This window comes from Manis pentadactyla, chromosome 7 (assembly GCF_030020395.1).
Source record: "Manis pentadactyla isolate mManPen7 chromosome 7, mManPen7.hap1, whole genome shotgun sequence".
NCBI lineage: Eukaryota > Metazoa > Chordata > Mammalia > Pholidota > Manidae > Manis > Manis pentadactyla.
The window spans coordinates 70,499,627-70,517,108 of NC_080025.1; the positions used below are offsets into that span (position 1 = coordinate 70,499,627).

General features: G+C 39.7%; 1 protein-coding gene across 2 annotated transcripts in view; it reads right to left on the reverse strand.

The window, feature by feature from the left end:
* The window catches only part of ELAPOR2 (endosome-lysosome associated apoptosis and autophagy regulator family member 2), a 193,349-nt gene that overhangs the window by 27,975 nt on the left and 147,892 nt on the right, over positions 1-17,482 (reverse strand). For both annotated transcript variants that reach the window (XM_057504468.1, XM_036911855.2), the window contains 4 exons: positions 12,759-12,948; positions 11,374-11,470; positions 9,907-10,008; positions 919-1,045 (listed from right to left, as the gene is read on the reverse strand). In XM_057504468.1, coding sequence (XP_057360451.1) covers positions 919-1,045; positions 9,907-10,008; positions 11,374-11,470; positions 12,759-12,948 — 516 coding nt within the window. The remainder of the gene's footprint in view (positions 1-918; positions 1,046-9,906; positions 10,009-11,373; positions 11,471-12,758; positions 12,949-17,482) is intronic.

Here is a 17,482-nt window from a genome sequence, read left to right on the forward strand (position 1 = left end):
TCTTTATTTTCACATCAGTGAAATTTGGAGAGGGTGAAGTGGTAAGTCATCTCTAGATGGAGGAAAAGTTTGTGTTTTTCTTACCCTACTACTCAAAGCTGGCACAGTGAAGTAGGCATTTCCAAACACACTCGTAGAAGCACAAAATACAACCAAAGCAATTTAGTAATATGTAATGAGAACCTTAAAAATGTCTCTCTCCTTTAATCCAATTAATCTCTTTCTAAAATTCTAAGAAAATCAATTTTCAACAAGAATGTTCATTACAGTTATTTACAAAAAGGCTGTTTGTGATTTTTTTCTCAAATGCCCAACAGCAGGGGTATTATTAAATCTCAAATTATATATATAATAGAACATTTTCAACAACTAAAATCCATGTTTTCAAAAAAAGTTAAGTGACAAAGGAAATGTATTAAATGTAAAAAGGAAACAAAATATATATAGACTAGAATTCCAATTTTACTTAAACAAATGATTCTGCAGAGAAAATATAAATTAGGTCTTGATTACATATATACACATGCATGCATACACACACACACACACATATATGCTTTACTTTTTAGATGTGCTTCTTGTGATGACTCAGTTATACCATCTCCATCTTAATATGCCTGTAACTTATAAAAATCATATCTTGGTTTACTGATATCATTTCCTTACAATCTAGGTAAGTATCCAGTCTCCCACTCCTTGCCATAATTCATTTTTCCCAGTGCCAGTGTGTACCTTCAGCTACCCCAGCATATGGGTGTTCAGCTACCAAACTTGATTTTAAATGCTTACTAATATTACATTAAGTCAACTATAAGCTTTAACCATGATTCTGAACCTGTGTTTCTGTGATGCAAATGATGCCACACAAACCAATATATCTTCAGTGACACAGTCCTGCTATACAGATTTGTGCTTTACCTGAAATCCTCTCTTACAGGCTCCCTCAATCTCGTGTAAGTCATGCTCTGTGCACAGAGGGCAAGCTTCAGCACTCTCCCACAGGAAATAGAACGTACATCCATCACAGGTGCCTGCTGGGCACTTGCTGAAAATGAAAAGCAAAAACAACAGCTTTCATAACACATTCAATCCAGTCCAATCAGCATCTGTGTGCCTACTGAATATTGGGAAGCAATGTGTGGATGCTGAGAAAACACACATGAAAAAAAAATCTTAAGTAGAAAAAACTATGAACTTCACATGCACTAGGATGGCTAGAATCAAAAATACAGATAATAACAAGACTTGACAGGATGAGGAAAAACTGGAACCCTCACACATTGTTGAAGGAATGTAAAAAGGTGCAGCAGCTATGGAATAATCTGGAAGTTTCTCAGACCATTAAACAGAGTTACCATGTAATCCAATAATTCTACTCCTAGGTAGATACCCAAGATAAATGAAAACAGTTGTCCATACAAAAACTTACACATGAATGTTCATAGCAGCATTATTCCTAATAGCCAAGAGGTGGAAATGACTCAAATGTCCATCAACAGAAGAATGGATAAACAAAATGTAGTTTGGCCATGCAATGAAATATTACTCAGCCATAAAAAGAAATGAAGTACTGATACATGCCCCAACTTGCAAGAACCTCAAAAATATTATGCCAGTAAAAGAAGCCAATCAAAAATCCCATACATTAAATGATGCAATTTATATTAAAGTCCAGAAAAGGGAACTGTATAGATACAGAAAGTAGGTTAGAGGTTGCTTAGGGCTGGAAAGGGGGTTCAGGAGGAATTAACCAGAAGAGAAGGGAAGAAAGCAAGGCAATGCCTGTCAGAGGGATGAAATGGTAGATGAATTGGAAAGAAATTACAATCTAGTCATTGTCACAAGAGCTTCAAGAGCAAAGCAGTGAGTGAGTGCTGGGCATTCAGGCAGGGATGAGGTGGTGAAGAGAGGTGTGATTTCTGTTTAGAATACATGCATTTAGGTGAGGTGCTTTACAGAATGGAACGAGGAACAGGAGCAAGGTCTTGGGGGTGGTGGGAGGGTAAGAAAGGAGAACAAAATTGTTGGAAGTGAAGAAACCAACAAAACAACCATCAGCTCAATGCACAGCTCAGGGACACAAATGATTTGCAATCCTGGGCCTCCTTGGGCTGCGGACTCTTTCTTTGAGGGATGGTTACCTCCCCCAATGGGCGGTGATGGCCCAGCTTAGACACAGGTGATTTCCTCCAAACCACCAGGCAGAGCCTGAATGGAGACTTTCCAGAACTCCGTGCTTTCCCGTGGGTGGACCTATGATGTCAATTTGCCTCTTTCATTTTAGTGACAGATGAACAGCAGGGCTCAAAAATTCACCTGCTGTTACTGTGTCCAGAATCCTTACTGACCAAAACAAGAAGTTCTTTGGAAAGGTTCTAGTGGCAATGGATGTTATGTCCTAGGGGAACATTCCTCCCTTCATTTGTCTACTGCACTTGCCTTAAGTTAAGCTTTGTAAATATACGATATCGCCCTGAAAACCTCTTGCAGACCTTAGCAGGTGCCGAGTACCCATGTCGTAAACATCTAATAGCAAAGAGATGGACACACAATAGGGAGAATCAAAAAATACTCCATTTTAAATTTCAACTTCAAATGCCTTTATGGTAATACACAGTCCCAAACTACAACTTTGGCAAGTAAAATTTCATACTCTTAGTTAATATATTCTAAGGTGCCCTAGAAAAATTTACATTTTTCCATGCTGTTCTTTCCAGTGTGTCTGTGTGTTTTAGACTCAGTAAATATGGGTGGATGTAAATAAAAGCAAAGTTCTTCATAACATGCTTCAGAAACAGAGGCCCAGTACTGTCAGAGCAAATAACAACAGTGAACAGTAGCTCTGAAAAAATGGCTTAACTCTTATCTGCCTTAACTTCTCTGTTTGTAAAAGGGAATAATGAGGATATTTAGACCAAAAAACAAAGAGAGATTTTTTTTAAGGTAAGTACAATAGATGAAAACCATGCCTCTTAAAAAATTACCCCTATTTCCCATATTCCAGGTCAGTGAAAGCAACTCAAAATTGCTCTTTCGAAAATAACCAATTAGAAAAATTCTTCAAGAACATAATTGTTTGCAGACAATGATTTGCAACTTTAAAGATAATTACACTTTTCTACTCACTTAGCAAAAATTACCAGTATTCTTTCCTGCTCAAATCTCTCCTCCCCCAATTATTTTCTACTTCATCTTTCCAACACAGAGATGTTTCAGAGCAGAGGGGGTAAGAGGACAGTTTATCTTGGGAAAATAAAAGAGTAAATCTGCTAAAGTTTGGGAAGAAAGAACTCAACAAATGAAAAAGAATAGGAGAAAATTAATCAAAGCTGCAAAGAGTTGTGGGGATAAGACTTGGGGTACAATCCTAACTGGACTTGCAAATGACTGTGTGTTTTTCCACAAGTGACTCAGTCTCCCCATCCCCCCACTCCCCTCCCAACACACACACACACATACACACACTGTCTCATTTCTGTAATTTGTCAAAAGCAGAATGTTTGCTTTCCTGCCTTCACAGGCTGGTTGTAAAGGATAAAATGAGAACAATTTGGGAACATTTAAAGCACTACAAAATGTAAGACTATTAATAATGCATATCACTTTCCAAAGAAGGTAGAACTACAGAAGTGGGGGCGGCGGGGAACCAAGACATTGATCTAATTTATAAAGCAGCGATTAGGTGTCAAATCCTGCAGTGGTTTAGTGCCTTTCTTTCACTTTTTAAAGATACTCTTGGGTTAAAAGTAGTTTAGTTTAGAATCAATCATCTAATTATCTTATCCCAATGAATCATTTAAAATGTGGAACATCTAAATTTGATTATTTGTTATAAACATAATTTTCAGTTTGAATCAGGCTTTCCCTGTGAAATGACAAGGATATATAAAGCAGCAATAATTTCAGTAGTGCTTATATATAAAAAGAAAATAGGAAAAACATGCAAGAAAAGAAATACCTTATCCTGCTAAGGAAGAACAAAAAAGCAAATAGTAAGAAAAGTGTTTTATTGACAAACATGTGAAATACTTTTCCCTTTAATGACCTGTATCACCACTGTCTGTCTCCTCCTGACAGCTTTGTGAAGAAAAACAAAGGATTTCTTCTATAACTGTTGGTTCATAAAATCACCACAGAAACCAGTGAGTAAATGTCTAAAGAGACAGCCCCTGGTCATGGGTGCCTGGGGCATTCCAAGCTCTACAGGATGACCAGCTGTGCTGTGAATTCCAGGTACAGAAACAACCATGGATGCAAAGAACACCCAGGTGAACCTTGATTTGGTGTATTAGTAAGTGAGGAACAGACTTTCCAGGGTCCTTACTTCACTTCTGGGCTTGCAGGAGAACACTGGCAATGTGTATGAATTTAGATGAATCCTTTTTTGAAGGAAGTTGTGTGTTGGATTTTAAAATGGGCTACATTTCCTGAGGGCATACTTGGACTGAGCTCTAAGTTATTAGCATCCTCATTTAAATGGATCATCTTACCAAAAGCAAGATGCCCTCAGTTCATATTATGAATGCATGGAGAAAAAGCTTTTCTTATGAACGATTCTGACCATATACTCAGCCAAGTATTAATCATTTGGGTAGTTGATAAAGGAGTGTAAAATTGTTTTGCTTAACTTCACTCAAAATCCAGATTTCAAACAAATTCATGTACATTTTTAGTACATTTCTGACCCTTCTGGAGTTAGTCTCGCGAGACTGGGGGAAGAAAAGCCACAGTTTGGGGTGCCTAGAAGACTTCTCATTTGGTGTTAGGGCACTACTGTTGCTGAACTTCTTTCACATGGGCCTTTTGTGGGTTTCTGGTGCCCTGGCCTGAGGGTATGCAGACTGGTATTCTTTGGCACAGTGTCTTGCCAATGGGTTTCAGCCCCAGGCAAGTTCGCTATGGATTCAGTGTGACCAAAGAAATTGACAGCAGAACGCTCTTTGGGGTGAAAGGGTTATACCCAACTTTATTTCCAGGTGGCAGGTCAGTCACTAGAATCCCGTTCACTCAGAGCGAGTCTGCATGCAGCAACCCAGGCTCTGCCTCTGGGCCCCTCTGTCTGCACAGCCATCCCCCCGGCCTCTCTGCACAGTTGTCCAGCACAGCCATCCTCTGGGTCTCTGTCCTCAGCGCTGCCACCACTCCAGCCTCTGCTCTGCTCTCCTGCAGCCTTGAAGCTCTGCCTCCATGTTGTGCCCAGAGCACTGGGCAGAGCTCTTTTTATAGAGTCAACAGCCATGTAGTGCCCACAGGTGTGCAGTGAGCTAGTCAACCATGGCCAGGTGAGAATCCTGGCCATATAACTCTCATTTTATCCACACACAGCAATGCTCTCTGACCTGCTACGGGTGACTCCCCTCAGCTCTGGCCTCTAAGGAGCCCCAGCCTTCGTCTGCTGAGGATGCCAACAAGGTCCAAACAAACAATCCTTTCTTCTTGGGGTCCATAAAATGCCTTTGCATCTTGCTCCAATTTTGTTTGTCCTGAGGCTGAAGAGCATAAATCACTTACGGCTAAATTTGAATATAAGATATTTTGACCCACAGCTCTTGGACGCAGGGATACAAAAAATTCAGGCAGTTACCTGCAAAAAACCTCCCTTTCCAAATATTCTACCCTGGGCTAATTACCAAAAGCCAGCTTCTGATCAAGACCTGAACAAAAGACATTGACTGACACCCCCTAGTTTCTTTTTTATACAGACTCTGCATCTTTGTCAATAACAAAAAAAAAATTGTCAAAGTTTTATCATCTTATTTCAAAATGGGTCCTTAAACTTCATGACTGTTTTGTGAGTCTTAGAATTATGCATTAGTGTTTAATTGCACAATTTTAACACTTAGGCATTAGAATTTTTCCATTTCTTGATCATGACAGGTTTTAGTTTTCACTTATGCTCATAGTGTTTTTATATGACTCCTTACTTTTCACTGTCCTAGGAATAATCTTTTGAATTCTATTGCCTTTTTAAACTTAACCTATACAGATTTAGGTATCTATTATCTGTCCAAAAATAGTGTGGAGAAGAAAACAAGGAACTCATTTAACCAATCATCATTCTCTGGCTCTAAACAACTTAAAATGGATGGACCTTTTTGCTTTAACAATCTTTTCCCAAAGAGCAAGGAAAACTCTACACTAATGTCCAATAGATCTAATGCCTTCCATATAGAGAGACTCTCAATCAGAGCTTGTGGGATAAACCCCTGGCATGTTCGACCTCTGAACATGATCGGGCCAGAACTCTGAAGCATCCCTTTTGTGAGATACAATATTCTCAGAGGGTACACTGAAAAACTAATTTAAAAACCAGCAGAAACCCTGCTCCTCTCAGCTCTGTGCTACCCACTTGCCCTGCTCGGTCCCTAAGCAGAGGCTACACTTAACAAAGAAGATAAATTTGGATTTTTAAAAAGGTTTTGGCAAAAGAGGTTTAGACCAATTTATAAACTACCAAAGCAGTGAAATATAGTCCTAAACTGAGAGAGAATGGGAGAGGAGGAGGATTTTCCTCCAACTCATAACATTAACAAAGATAACTTGTTTGAGAGGAGATGATTCACTTAAAGGAAGGTACCAAAAACTTGCACATCAGTTGAGTTATCCCCCAGATAAATGTGTTATTTGCCTAAAGCACTTTTTTGCAAATCTTTACCCATAAGGAATTTGAGGAGGAAAATGGCAAAGTGAAAACATGATGGTCAGAATAGAACAAGAGAAACAGCTAGGAAATCTTTCCATCTTGACTGTACCACTCCACAGCTATCCGGCCTGTGCCCTCAATGTTTCCTACTGTGTAAAGTAAATGGGTCTGACCCAAGGATCTCTAAGGTGCTAGATGTCTCTTACTGTAAAGTGTTCCCTTTGCCCATTTCCTAATAAGTTTTCTTTATAACCTTTTCACTAACAGAAATTTCTCATGTTTTTGAAAAAGTGCTTTGGACACAAATCTTAGGTCTAAATTTTTCCTAAGGAAAGGAGAACCTTCAATTCCTCTAACCACCTAGGATCATGATTGAAGGTTTGGGAAGCCTTTTGGACAGAGGCTGCCAGGGCATCTATCTGGGGATAGTAGCAATCTGTCAAGTTAGCAAGTGATTCTCTAAGGTACAAACCACGCTACACAATCTCCAAAGTCCACTCCAGTTCTCAGATTTCGTCTGCCGCAGACATCATACTGTTACGTGTTTATCTGAATTGTCTCACACCCTCCAGACACTTTGTGGAATTAGAAAACAAATGTATTTGCTAGACAAAACAGACAGGTTGGAGTTTCCAATTGCAGATTAATAGGCAGCCCAGATAATTTGCTGCCCCCACTAAATTTCATAGGAGATACACAGAGAACACACATCTCCTTTTTTTCCTGCCCAGAATCCACTTCCTGTTAAGATATTCACACTTCCCCAGGGCTGGGGTTCTTAGGGCATTTTCCAGGTACCAAGATACAGAGGCCCAACCAATATTACTACTGCTAAAGTTGCCTTTGCCTAATCTGCACACATTCCTGGCCAAGAGAGGAGAAGTCCTGGGGGTAGTAGCATCCCTTCTGAACTGCCACATCCGCCTTCTGAGACTTCTTGGTCAGCATGTAAGACTTTTTCAAGGCAAGTGTCTGTTTAGCACCTTCCTCTTCCCTGGAGATCTTAAAGCTCAAAATAGTGCAAAGTAAGTCCTCTTCAAGTAGCCTGAGAAACCTGGTTCTATTTACATTTCTTTGCTGTTAGTAGGAAATCTTTATTCAGCCCTACAGCTAAAAAAAGTCTAATTATTTTAGAACAAGCTGCTGATTCCCCTGTTCTGATCCCAGAGCTCCCCCTTGTGCCCTCATGGGAAACTGACTGAAGGAAGAATTAAAGGTCAGTGTGTATTTCGGTGTGAGGTTCAAGCAGTTTCCTAGAATGTGGTCCTCAAACTTCGGTGTGCATAATTACAAATAAAGTTGTATCAAAGTATGGGGGAAAGACTCTACCATGGAGACCAAGACATTCTAATTTTGTTTCTCAGAAAAGTAAAATGCAGAACAGAGTTTGAGAATCTGTCTCAGAAAAAAAGAACCAGCCATATCTCCAAAATGTGGGTTTAATGGTTCTCAGATTTTAACATGCATCAGAATTGCCTTGTGTGTTCCTGTGCTCAACACTCAGAAATTCTTTAGGTTTTAGGGAAGGTAAAGAAATCAATTTTAAAATAAACACCCCAAGGTATTCTGCTTCAAGAGGCCTTGAGGAACCCAAAGACAGTAAACATTCCTGCAGTAGAAAAACTCCTAGAAGTCAATGGAGAAACTTACTTTTCCTCTCCTTACAAGGAGAAAATCATTTTTTAAATGCCATCATTTAATATTACAAGTTCTTTTTTTTTACTATTACGATTACATTAAAACATCAGAACCCACTTTGGAAGGGTTAGAGTGACATGTTTTCTAACTGACAGATCTAACCTTGAATCAGAGACTTAGAGATGGCTTTGGAAGCCATCCAGGTAGCCTCTTAGAGACCAGACCAGGGAGGTTAGTTGCTAGGTCCCAAAAGGGACCTCAGGAGTGCTACAGTAAATAGAACAAACATCTGAACTGAAAGCGATATGGTGCGGCCCTGGGCACTAGGAAACATCTCTGAGCACACCTTCTCCTGAAAACAGGGTGTGTGCTGCTTTGGCTCTAGGATGCTGGCACAGAAGTCCTCCCCCACATGATGACCTGCAGCAATGGGCTCCCTCTGTTTCTTTCACTGGATGTCTATCCCCTTTTATTATGTACTCCACTCACCACATTCTTTTCTCACTATAAAAAGGTGAAAAGAAAAATCAACTCATCGATCTAGGAGAACTAGAGAAACACAGTTGGTAAGAGGTGAATGCAAGCGGGTGCCTTTATGCCCCACAATAAGCTCACAATACTGTGTTACCACCATAATAATTTTTAAGATGCCCAGGTAGCTGAAGCATTGCATAGACCACTGATTTCCAATCCTGATGTGACATAAGCAGGAGAGAGCTTGAAATAGCTCAAGGATTACAACAAAACTATTTTTAAAAAAAGATTAAGTCAGTCATTTTCTTTTTAAAAAATATACAGTTTTGCTAGCTTGAAGGGGGAAAATCTGCAAATCAAACTGTGATCCAAAGGTACCTTAACCTTAAAAAGATTAGAAGTAATCTACACATGGAACAGCAAATTACTTTGAAAAATAAACACCAGCATTCAAGTGTTACTCATGCCACAAAAGCACTTTGTTAATGCTTTGACAGATCTTCTAAGTCCATAAAATTTCTTATCTTCTCTTGCTCCCACTCACTGTGGACTGTATTAATTAGATATAGACTGTTGAGAGCTGTTCGCTCAATGCCAATAGCTAAACAAACTGTGCTATGTATTTTAATAGACGAGACCCTACCTTGGTGGTTCTGCCACCATTAATCAGAAAACTGAAGAGTTGGAAATGGATCATACAAGTGATCTACCCTGGTCTCCAACGCCCTCCTGAGAAAGAACCTGTGACTTGGAGGTTAGATTTCTTCATCTAGATCACCCAGAGAGTTCGTTGTTGATGAAGAACTATACCCAGGGAAGTTCCTAGCCAGCTCTCAAGCAAATTGAAACTAAATAGTAAGAATAAATACAAGGACACGAACATTATAATTATATATTACTTAAATAATTTCAAGAGAATGAGACAAACGAACAGAATGAGCCTATGTCACTGAGAAGACAAGGAAGCACTGCGATCAGCAAGGGTCTATTTCTCTTAATAGGTACTCAGAACAGCAAATATCTACATATTCTTCTGTTTTCTTTCTGCTTTACATCCATAGAGAATACGCTTTAAAATAGTAAGACTCAGCAGAGTTTTGTTTCCTCATAATAAATACAAATTTAGAACAATCATATAGAAATGAGAATACCTGGGAACTGAAATCGCTCCTGCTCCTGGTTTAGCAGGATTACACCTCATTGTCACAGCAGTTGATCGGCCATTAACACAGGATGTCGTGGTTGTAGAAGATCTATTGTAAGGGAAATGTCATTTTACAAAACAGATATGACATAGATTACAAAGATAAAAATATCCTGTGTATAACCGTTCCTGTGCTCTATGAAGAAATGAAAAAGAAAAATGTATCAAAGTTTCCTAATTTAGAATTTTATACAAACTGAGTTCCATTTATTTTTACTACCTATGAAAAACTAACTAAGACTTTTTCTAGGTGAAATTGAGACAGGGACCATGGATGTAGTCAGAGTAGGGTGAGGGCCTCCGGAGGGGGCAGGGCGAGATATTTGTAGTCAGAGCAATGTACTACATGCAAGGAAACCCCCCTACTAAAACTCTTTTAACATTGAGTTCTAGAATCATTCTTCAGTGAGATCAGTTAATGTTCCCCAGATAAAGAAGAGTAGCACATGTTTTATTATGCTAATCATTTGTAACCATGTGTAAGATTCACTTTAACATACTAAAAGGCCCAGGCCTATGTTCTGTCTTTCCTCCTTCAGATCTGACGAGGTGATTTTGCAAACTGAGCAACTAACTTAGCATGCAGGCCCAGCTGTAAATGGCATAGTAAAAGGCAGGAAGAATTCCATCTTAAAGATAAGATTGCATTTTAACACCTAGGAAGTTCAAGAGGCAAGCTTCTTTAGCAAGTAGACAATACCTCAGCCCACCTTGGGGGCTGGGCAGGCAGCCTTTTGATATGCTCCCAGACCAAGGCGCCAGTGTCCCAGAGAGAAATCAAGGCAGGAAATTCCTTACAGTTAAGTTAATTTTTAATATTCAGGGACCACTTAACAAGTCCCCACCCCTAAATTTTTTCATGTTCTCCTCAACTGCCTATAAAACCCCCTAGACAACGCACCACTACGGACTCTCTTGTCCCCTCCAGGCGTGAGCCGGGAGCTCTGTCCTTTCACTTTATCTCTAAATAAAAGCCTGTACCTTGCTCTCCTACCTTGACTGTTTGTGAAGCTCATTCTTCGGCTCCGCAAACAAGAACCCCAGCATCAAAATGATAAGTTATCATCAAGGTGTTTATTACAGCTAATGTAATTATAATCAAAATTATACTAAAAAAAATTTAAGGGACTTGAGGGTCATATCCACTTAGCTTGATGTTTTGATGTGTGAATTACAAATAATTATTGTGTTGACAATGAAATAGAGTCTCTTTATTGCCTAATTTTAAAGGCAATTGACTTTTCTTGTAAGTTATATTAAATATGTATGAGAGAAATTATATAATGCTTTCAAAATATTCCATGTTTTCTACTTTTTACTCTTTAAGAATCAATTATTAAGCATAAGCTAGACACCCTGAAGTGACATCATTTTAATTTAAATAATATTCAAGGGAGGCAGCATCTTCACTTACTTATAAAAGAAATGCACATCTGGTATTGGGCTGGCTGGAACTGGGAATGTATCTTCTTTTATATTAATATTTTGCAGTGTGGTTTCAACTGTCACTCCTGGATGACAATAAAAAAGAAACTATTCAGTATTATAGGAAAATTAGGTTTCTTTAGTCTCTGTACATCTGAATAGAAAATAGCTTTACTTTTATGCTGTCATTTTACCAGAAATATTGTATTAAATTAACGCATTCATGGTAAGAATAGGAACCTTCCCAAAGTCTCCCGAATAAAAAAGAAAAGATTTTCCTCCCTAGCTTTGTAATTTTGCTTGTCACTTCACTTCCCTAAGTCCTATATTCTAAATCTGTAAAAGGCATGCAATGGTTCAGATGATCTCTAAAGCCTCTTCTATTTCTAACACTTTAACAATCTAATATTAAAAATTTCAGCTCCTGATGAGTTTTGTCGAATCAGCTCCGCTATTTTGCTAATGTGGCTTTTCACTCATATTCAGTATAGTATGGACATACTTGACAAAATGAAAACTTTTGTGCCCTAATAAATTCCAGAAAGAAAAAATCCAAAATTTGTTTAATCTAAAAGTAAGGCCTTTTTCCCATTTCTTGTAGCCAAATGATATCAGAGCCAAAATACAAGTAATAAAAGCAACCTTTACTTCGGACATGGAGTTCTGATGCTGAGCACATGCTCATAACTGATCTTGATGCTGAAAATTAAAGCAAAATTCCTCTGGAGTCACTAGCAATGGTTCTCAAATCTGGCTGCACATTAGAATCACCTAAGAAGCTCATTAATTGTTAGAGTGCTCTATATCTTGTTAGATTCCTAACCCCCATCACAGAGGTTCTAATGAACTTGATCCCCAAAATTCACTAAATAGGGACCTGAATTCTTCTTAAAACTTTCCTATACCTTCCAGACCACAGAGACAGAAAGGGCAGAAGGAGAATAAAGCGCAGCACATTCATCTTTGCTGCTTGCCACCAGCTTCCTTCTCGTGTGAGAAAAGATGATGAAAGCTGGTGGCACATATTATGATTTAGGTTTGTACTGTGTTTGCTGTTCTCCTTTTGTTTACAGTTTTAGTTTTTAAAATTACTTCACCTCTTAAAATCCTAGAGAATCTGATGAAAGGCACAGACTCTCAGAAAACATCTTATCACATATGAGTTAATAGATAAATTCAGAAGATTCTTGTACTTGCTGAGACTGATCAATAGACCTCACTTACAGGGCCTTTTTTAACCATGTGACAAAATGATAATTTTGAATTACCTGTGGGCCTTAATCACCTATGGCAAACACCAGGTGCAAGGACAAGTCATCAGTACCATAATCTGAATAAATGCAAGCATGCATAGAGGAGCCAAATGAAGCTTACCTAAAAATGTATCTGCCAGAATGATGGATTGTGATGATAAGGCTGCTCGGAAACCCTTACTTTCAGAAGGAATAATAGTTGACTGGCATACATATGCTCCTACCAAATTCGTGTAATCATCTGACCCTGCCACCATTTCCTTTACTGTAAAATCTGTTATATTGTTGGTACAGAGAGCCATCTTCTTCCCCTAGGAAAACAAAGTCATAAAGAGGTTTTATTGAAGAGTCAGCCTCTGCACTGCATCTCCAAGAGCCAGTGACTTCAATGGAGCAGTGGCTCACTCCTCACCGCAGAGATTCTGCTCTAATTGATCTGGTGTGGAGCCCAGGCACCAGAATTTTTTAAAAGCTCTGAGGCAATTCCAATGTTCAACCAGGATTGAGAGTCACTGAAGTTATAATGAACGTAGTAATTCAAGACTGCACTGCTCTTCTAACTATAAGCATCATTTGGGCTGGATGAAAGCCATCTAACTTGAGGAAATAAAACTCATCTATGTGCCCTTCAGTTCACAATATAATGTATACAGAGAGCCCAGAACACTGCTGGTGAAACACTTGCTCTTCCCTCTTCTTATAGGCCTGTGTGTGGCACAAAGGTAACGTGAAGGTGGAAGAAGAAAGCCTGAAAGCCGCATTGTAGCAAAATCCTAGAAAACCATGTAACTTCTAAACAGTTCATCACTTCAAGGGTCCTTATTCACCCACTCTTACATTCAGTGATGTGTATCTGTTCACCTACATGGTCAGTTGAAGGGAATACAGGGTTCACTTTCTTGATCATTTGGAGGATAACTAGAAGATAAAATTTATAAAAATTGAAAGGCTGTTTAAATAGACTATAGCCCCACTGCAAAGGACTGTAGCTAGCTCTATAATTTCTATGAAGAAGTGCCTACTTATTGGCCTTTGATCTAGAGCATGAATGATGGACACAAAGAAAAGACCTCAGATTTCTCTTTCTTAACATAACTAGCAAACCTATAAAATTTTTCCCCTCCACCAAACCTTCTCACAATACAGGTGCCACATATTTTTACTAAGCTTAAACTGTTGAAGCCAGGATGAGGAAAATAATGGAAAAGATCAGAAACTACTAAAGAAAGAAAGAGGAGGAAAGGGGCGGAAGATGGCGGCGTGAGTAGAGCAGCGGAAATCTCCTCCCAAAACAACATATATCTATGAAAATATAACAAAGACAACCCTTCCTAGAATAAAGACCAGAGGACACAGGACAATATCCAGACCACATCCACACCTGAGAGAACCCAGCGCCTCGCAAAGGGGGTAAGATACAAGCCCCAGCCCGGCGGGAGCCGAGCACCCCTCCCCCCAACTCCCGGCGGGATAAGAGCAGGCAGAGCGGGAGGGAGACGGAGCCCAGGACTGCCGAACACCCAGCCCCAGCCATCCGGGCCAGAGTGCAGGGCCCTGCATACTAGGAAAACAGGGCAGCAAGAACAGTGAGCAGGCACTGGAGGCCAGGTGCCGGAGGACATAAGAAAAGCGCGCGACCATTTTTTTTTTTTTTTTTTTTTTGCTTTTTTGCTGTTTTGTTTTGGCGAGCGCTTTTTGGAAGTCCTAAAGGGATAGTGACCCCAATACTAGGGAAAAAGGGCAGCAAGAATACTGAGCGGGCACCGGTGGCCCGCGCAGGAGGACACCAGGAAAGCGAGTGTCCATTTTTTTTTTTTTGGCAAGAGCTTTTGGTAGTCTTAAAGGGATAGGGACCCCAATACTAGGGAAACAGGGCAGCAAGACCGGTGAGCAGAGGCCTGAGGCTGGCACCGGAGAATAAAGAAAAACGAGTGACCACCTTTTTCTTTTTTTCAATTTAAAAAAAAATTTTTTTTTTTTTTTTTTTAAATTATTTTCTTTTTTTTTTTTTTGGTGGTCGTTGTTTTGTTTTGGCAGGTGCTTTTTGGAAGTCTTAAAGGGGCAGGGCGGGACACTTAATCCAGAGGTAGTGAATCCGGGGATCTCTGGGCACCCTGACCCCTGGGCTGCAGGGAGCAGGGAGGCCCCTTACGGAGATAAATAGCCTCCCAGCAGCTCCTGCTCCAACGCGACTCCACCACTTTGGAGCAGCTGCCCGAGCCAGGCCACGCCCACAGCAACAGCGGAGATTAACTCCATAGCAATCGGGCAGGAAGCAGAAACCCTGTCTGCGCGCAGCTGCGCAGCACAAGCCACTAGAGGTCGCTGTTCTCCCAGGAGAGGAAGGCCACAAACCAAAAAGAAGGGAAGTTCTTCCAGCCGTCACTCGTCCCAGCTCTGCAAACTATTCCTATCACCATGAAAAGGCAAAGCTACAGGCAGACAAAGATCACAGAGACAACACCAGAGAAGGAGACAGACCTAACCAGTCTTCCTGAAAAAGAATTCAAAATAAGAATCATAAACATGCTGACAGAGATGCAGAGAAATACGCAAGAGAAATGGGATGAAGTCCGGAATGAGATCACAGATGCCAGAAAGGAGATCGCAGAAATGAAACAAACTCTGGAAGGATTTATAAGCAGAATGGATAGAATGCAAGAGGCCATTGATGGAATTGAAATCAGAGAACAGGAACGCATAGAAGCTGACATAGAGAGAGACAAAAGGATCTCCAGGAATGAAACAATATTAAGAGAACTGTCTGACCAATCCAAAAGGAACAACATCTGTATTATAGGGGTCCCAGAAGAAGAAGAGAGAGGAAAAGAGATGGAAAGTATCTTAGAAGAAATAATTGCTGAAAACTTCCCCAAACTGGGGGAGGAAATAATCGAACAGACCACAGAAATACATAGAACCCCCAAAAGAAAGGATCCAAGGAGGACAACACCAAGACACATAATAATTAAAATGGCAAAGATCAAGGACAAGGAAAGAGTGTTAAAGGCAGCCAAAGAGAAAAAGGTCACCTATAAAGGGAAACCCATCAGGCTAACATCAGACATCTCCACAGAAACCCTACAGGCCAGAAGAGAATGGCATGATATATTTAATACAATGAAACAGAAGGGCCTTGAGCCAAGGATACTGTATCCAGCATGACTATCATTCAAATATGACGGTGGGATTAAGCAATTCCCAGACAAACAAAAGCAGAGGGAATTTGCTTTCCACAAACCACCTCTACAGAACATCTTACAGGGACTGCTCTAGATGGGAGCACTCCTAGAAAGAGCACAGCACAAAACACCCAACATATGAAGAATCGAGGAGGAGGAACAAGAAGGGAGAGAAGAAAAGAATCTCCAGACAGTGTATATAACAGCTCAATAAGCGAGCTAAGTTAGGCAGTAAGGTACTAAAGAGGCTAACCTTGAACCTTTGGTAACCACGAATTTAAAGCCTGCAATGGCAATAAGTACATATCTTTCAATAGTCACCCTAAATGTAGATGGACTGAATGCACCAATCAAAAGACACAGAGTAACAGAATGGATAAAAAAGCAAGACGCATCTATATGCTGCTTACAAGAAACTCACCTCAAACCCAAAGACATGTACAGACTAAAAGTCAAGGGATGGAAAAACATATTTCAAGCAAACAACAGTGAGAAGAAAGCAGGGGTTGCAGTACTAATATCAGACAAAATAGACTTCAAAACAAAGAAAGTAACAAGAGATAAAGAAGGACACTACATAATGATAAAGGGCTCAGTCCAACAAGAGGATATAACCATTCTAAATATATATGCACCCAACACAGGAGCCCCAGCATATGTGAAACAAATACTAACAGAACTAAAGGGGGATATAGACTGCAATGCATTCATTCTAGGAGACTTCAACACACCACTCACCCCAAAGGATAGATCCACTGGGCAGAAAATAAGTAAGGACACGGAAGCACTGAACAACACAGTAGAACAGTTGGACCTAATAGACATCTATAGAACTCTACATCCAAAAGCAACAGGATATACATTCTTCTCAAGTGCACATGGAACATTCTCCAGAATAGACCACATACTAGGCCACAAAAAGAACCTCAGAAAATTCCAAAAGATTGAAATCCTACCAACCAACTTCTCAGACCACAAAGGCATAAAACTAGAAATAAACTGTACAAAGAAAGCAAGGAGGCTCACAAACACATGGGGGCTTAATAACACGCTCCTAAATAATCAATGGATCAATGACCAAATAAAAATGGAGATCCAGCAATATATGGAAACAAATGACAACAACAACACTAAGCCCCAACTTCTGTGGGACACAGCAAAAGCAGTCTTAAGAGGAAAGTATATAGCAATCCAAGCATATTTAAAAAAGGAAGAGCAATCCCAAATGAATGGTCTAATGTCACAATTATCGAAATTGGAAAAAGAAGAACAGATGAGGCCTAAGGTCAGCAGAAGGAGGGACATAATAAAGATCAGAGAAGAAATAAATAAAATTGAGAAGAATAAAACAATAGCAAAAATCAATGAAACCAAGAGCTGGTTTTTCGAGAAAATAAACAAAATAGATAAATCTCTAGCCAGACTTATTAAGAAGAAAAGAGAGTCAACACAAATCAACAGTATCAGAAACGAGAAAGGAAAAATCATGACAGACCCCACAGAAATACAAAGAATTATTAGAGAATACTATGAAAACCTATATGCTAACAAGCTGGGAAACCTAGGAGAAATGGACAACTTCCTAGAAAAATACAACCTTCCAAGACTGACCCAGAAAGAAACAGAAAATCTAAACAGACCAATTACCAGCAACGAAATTGAA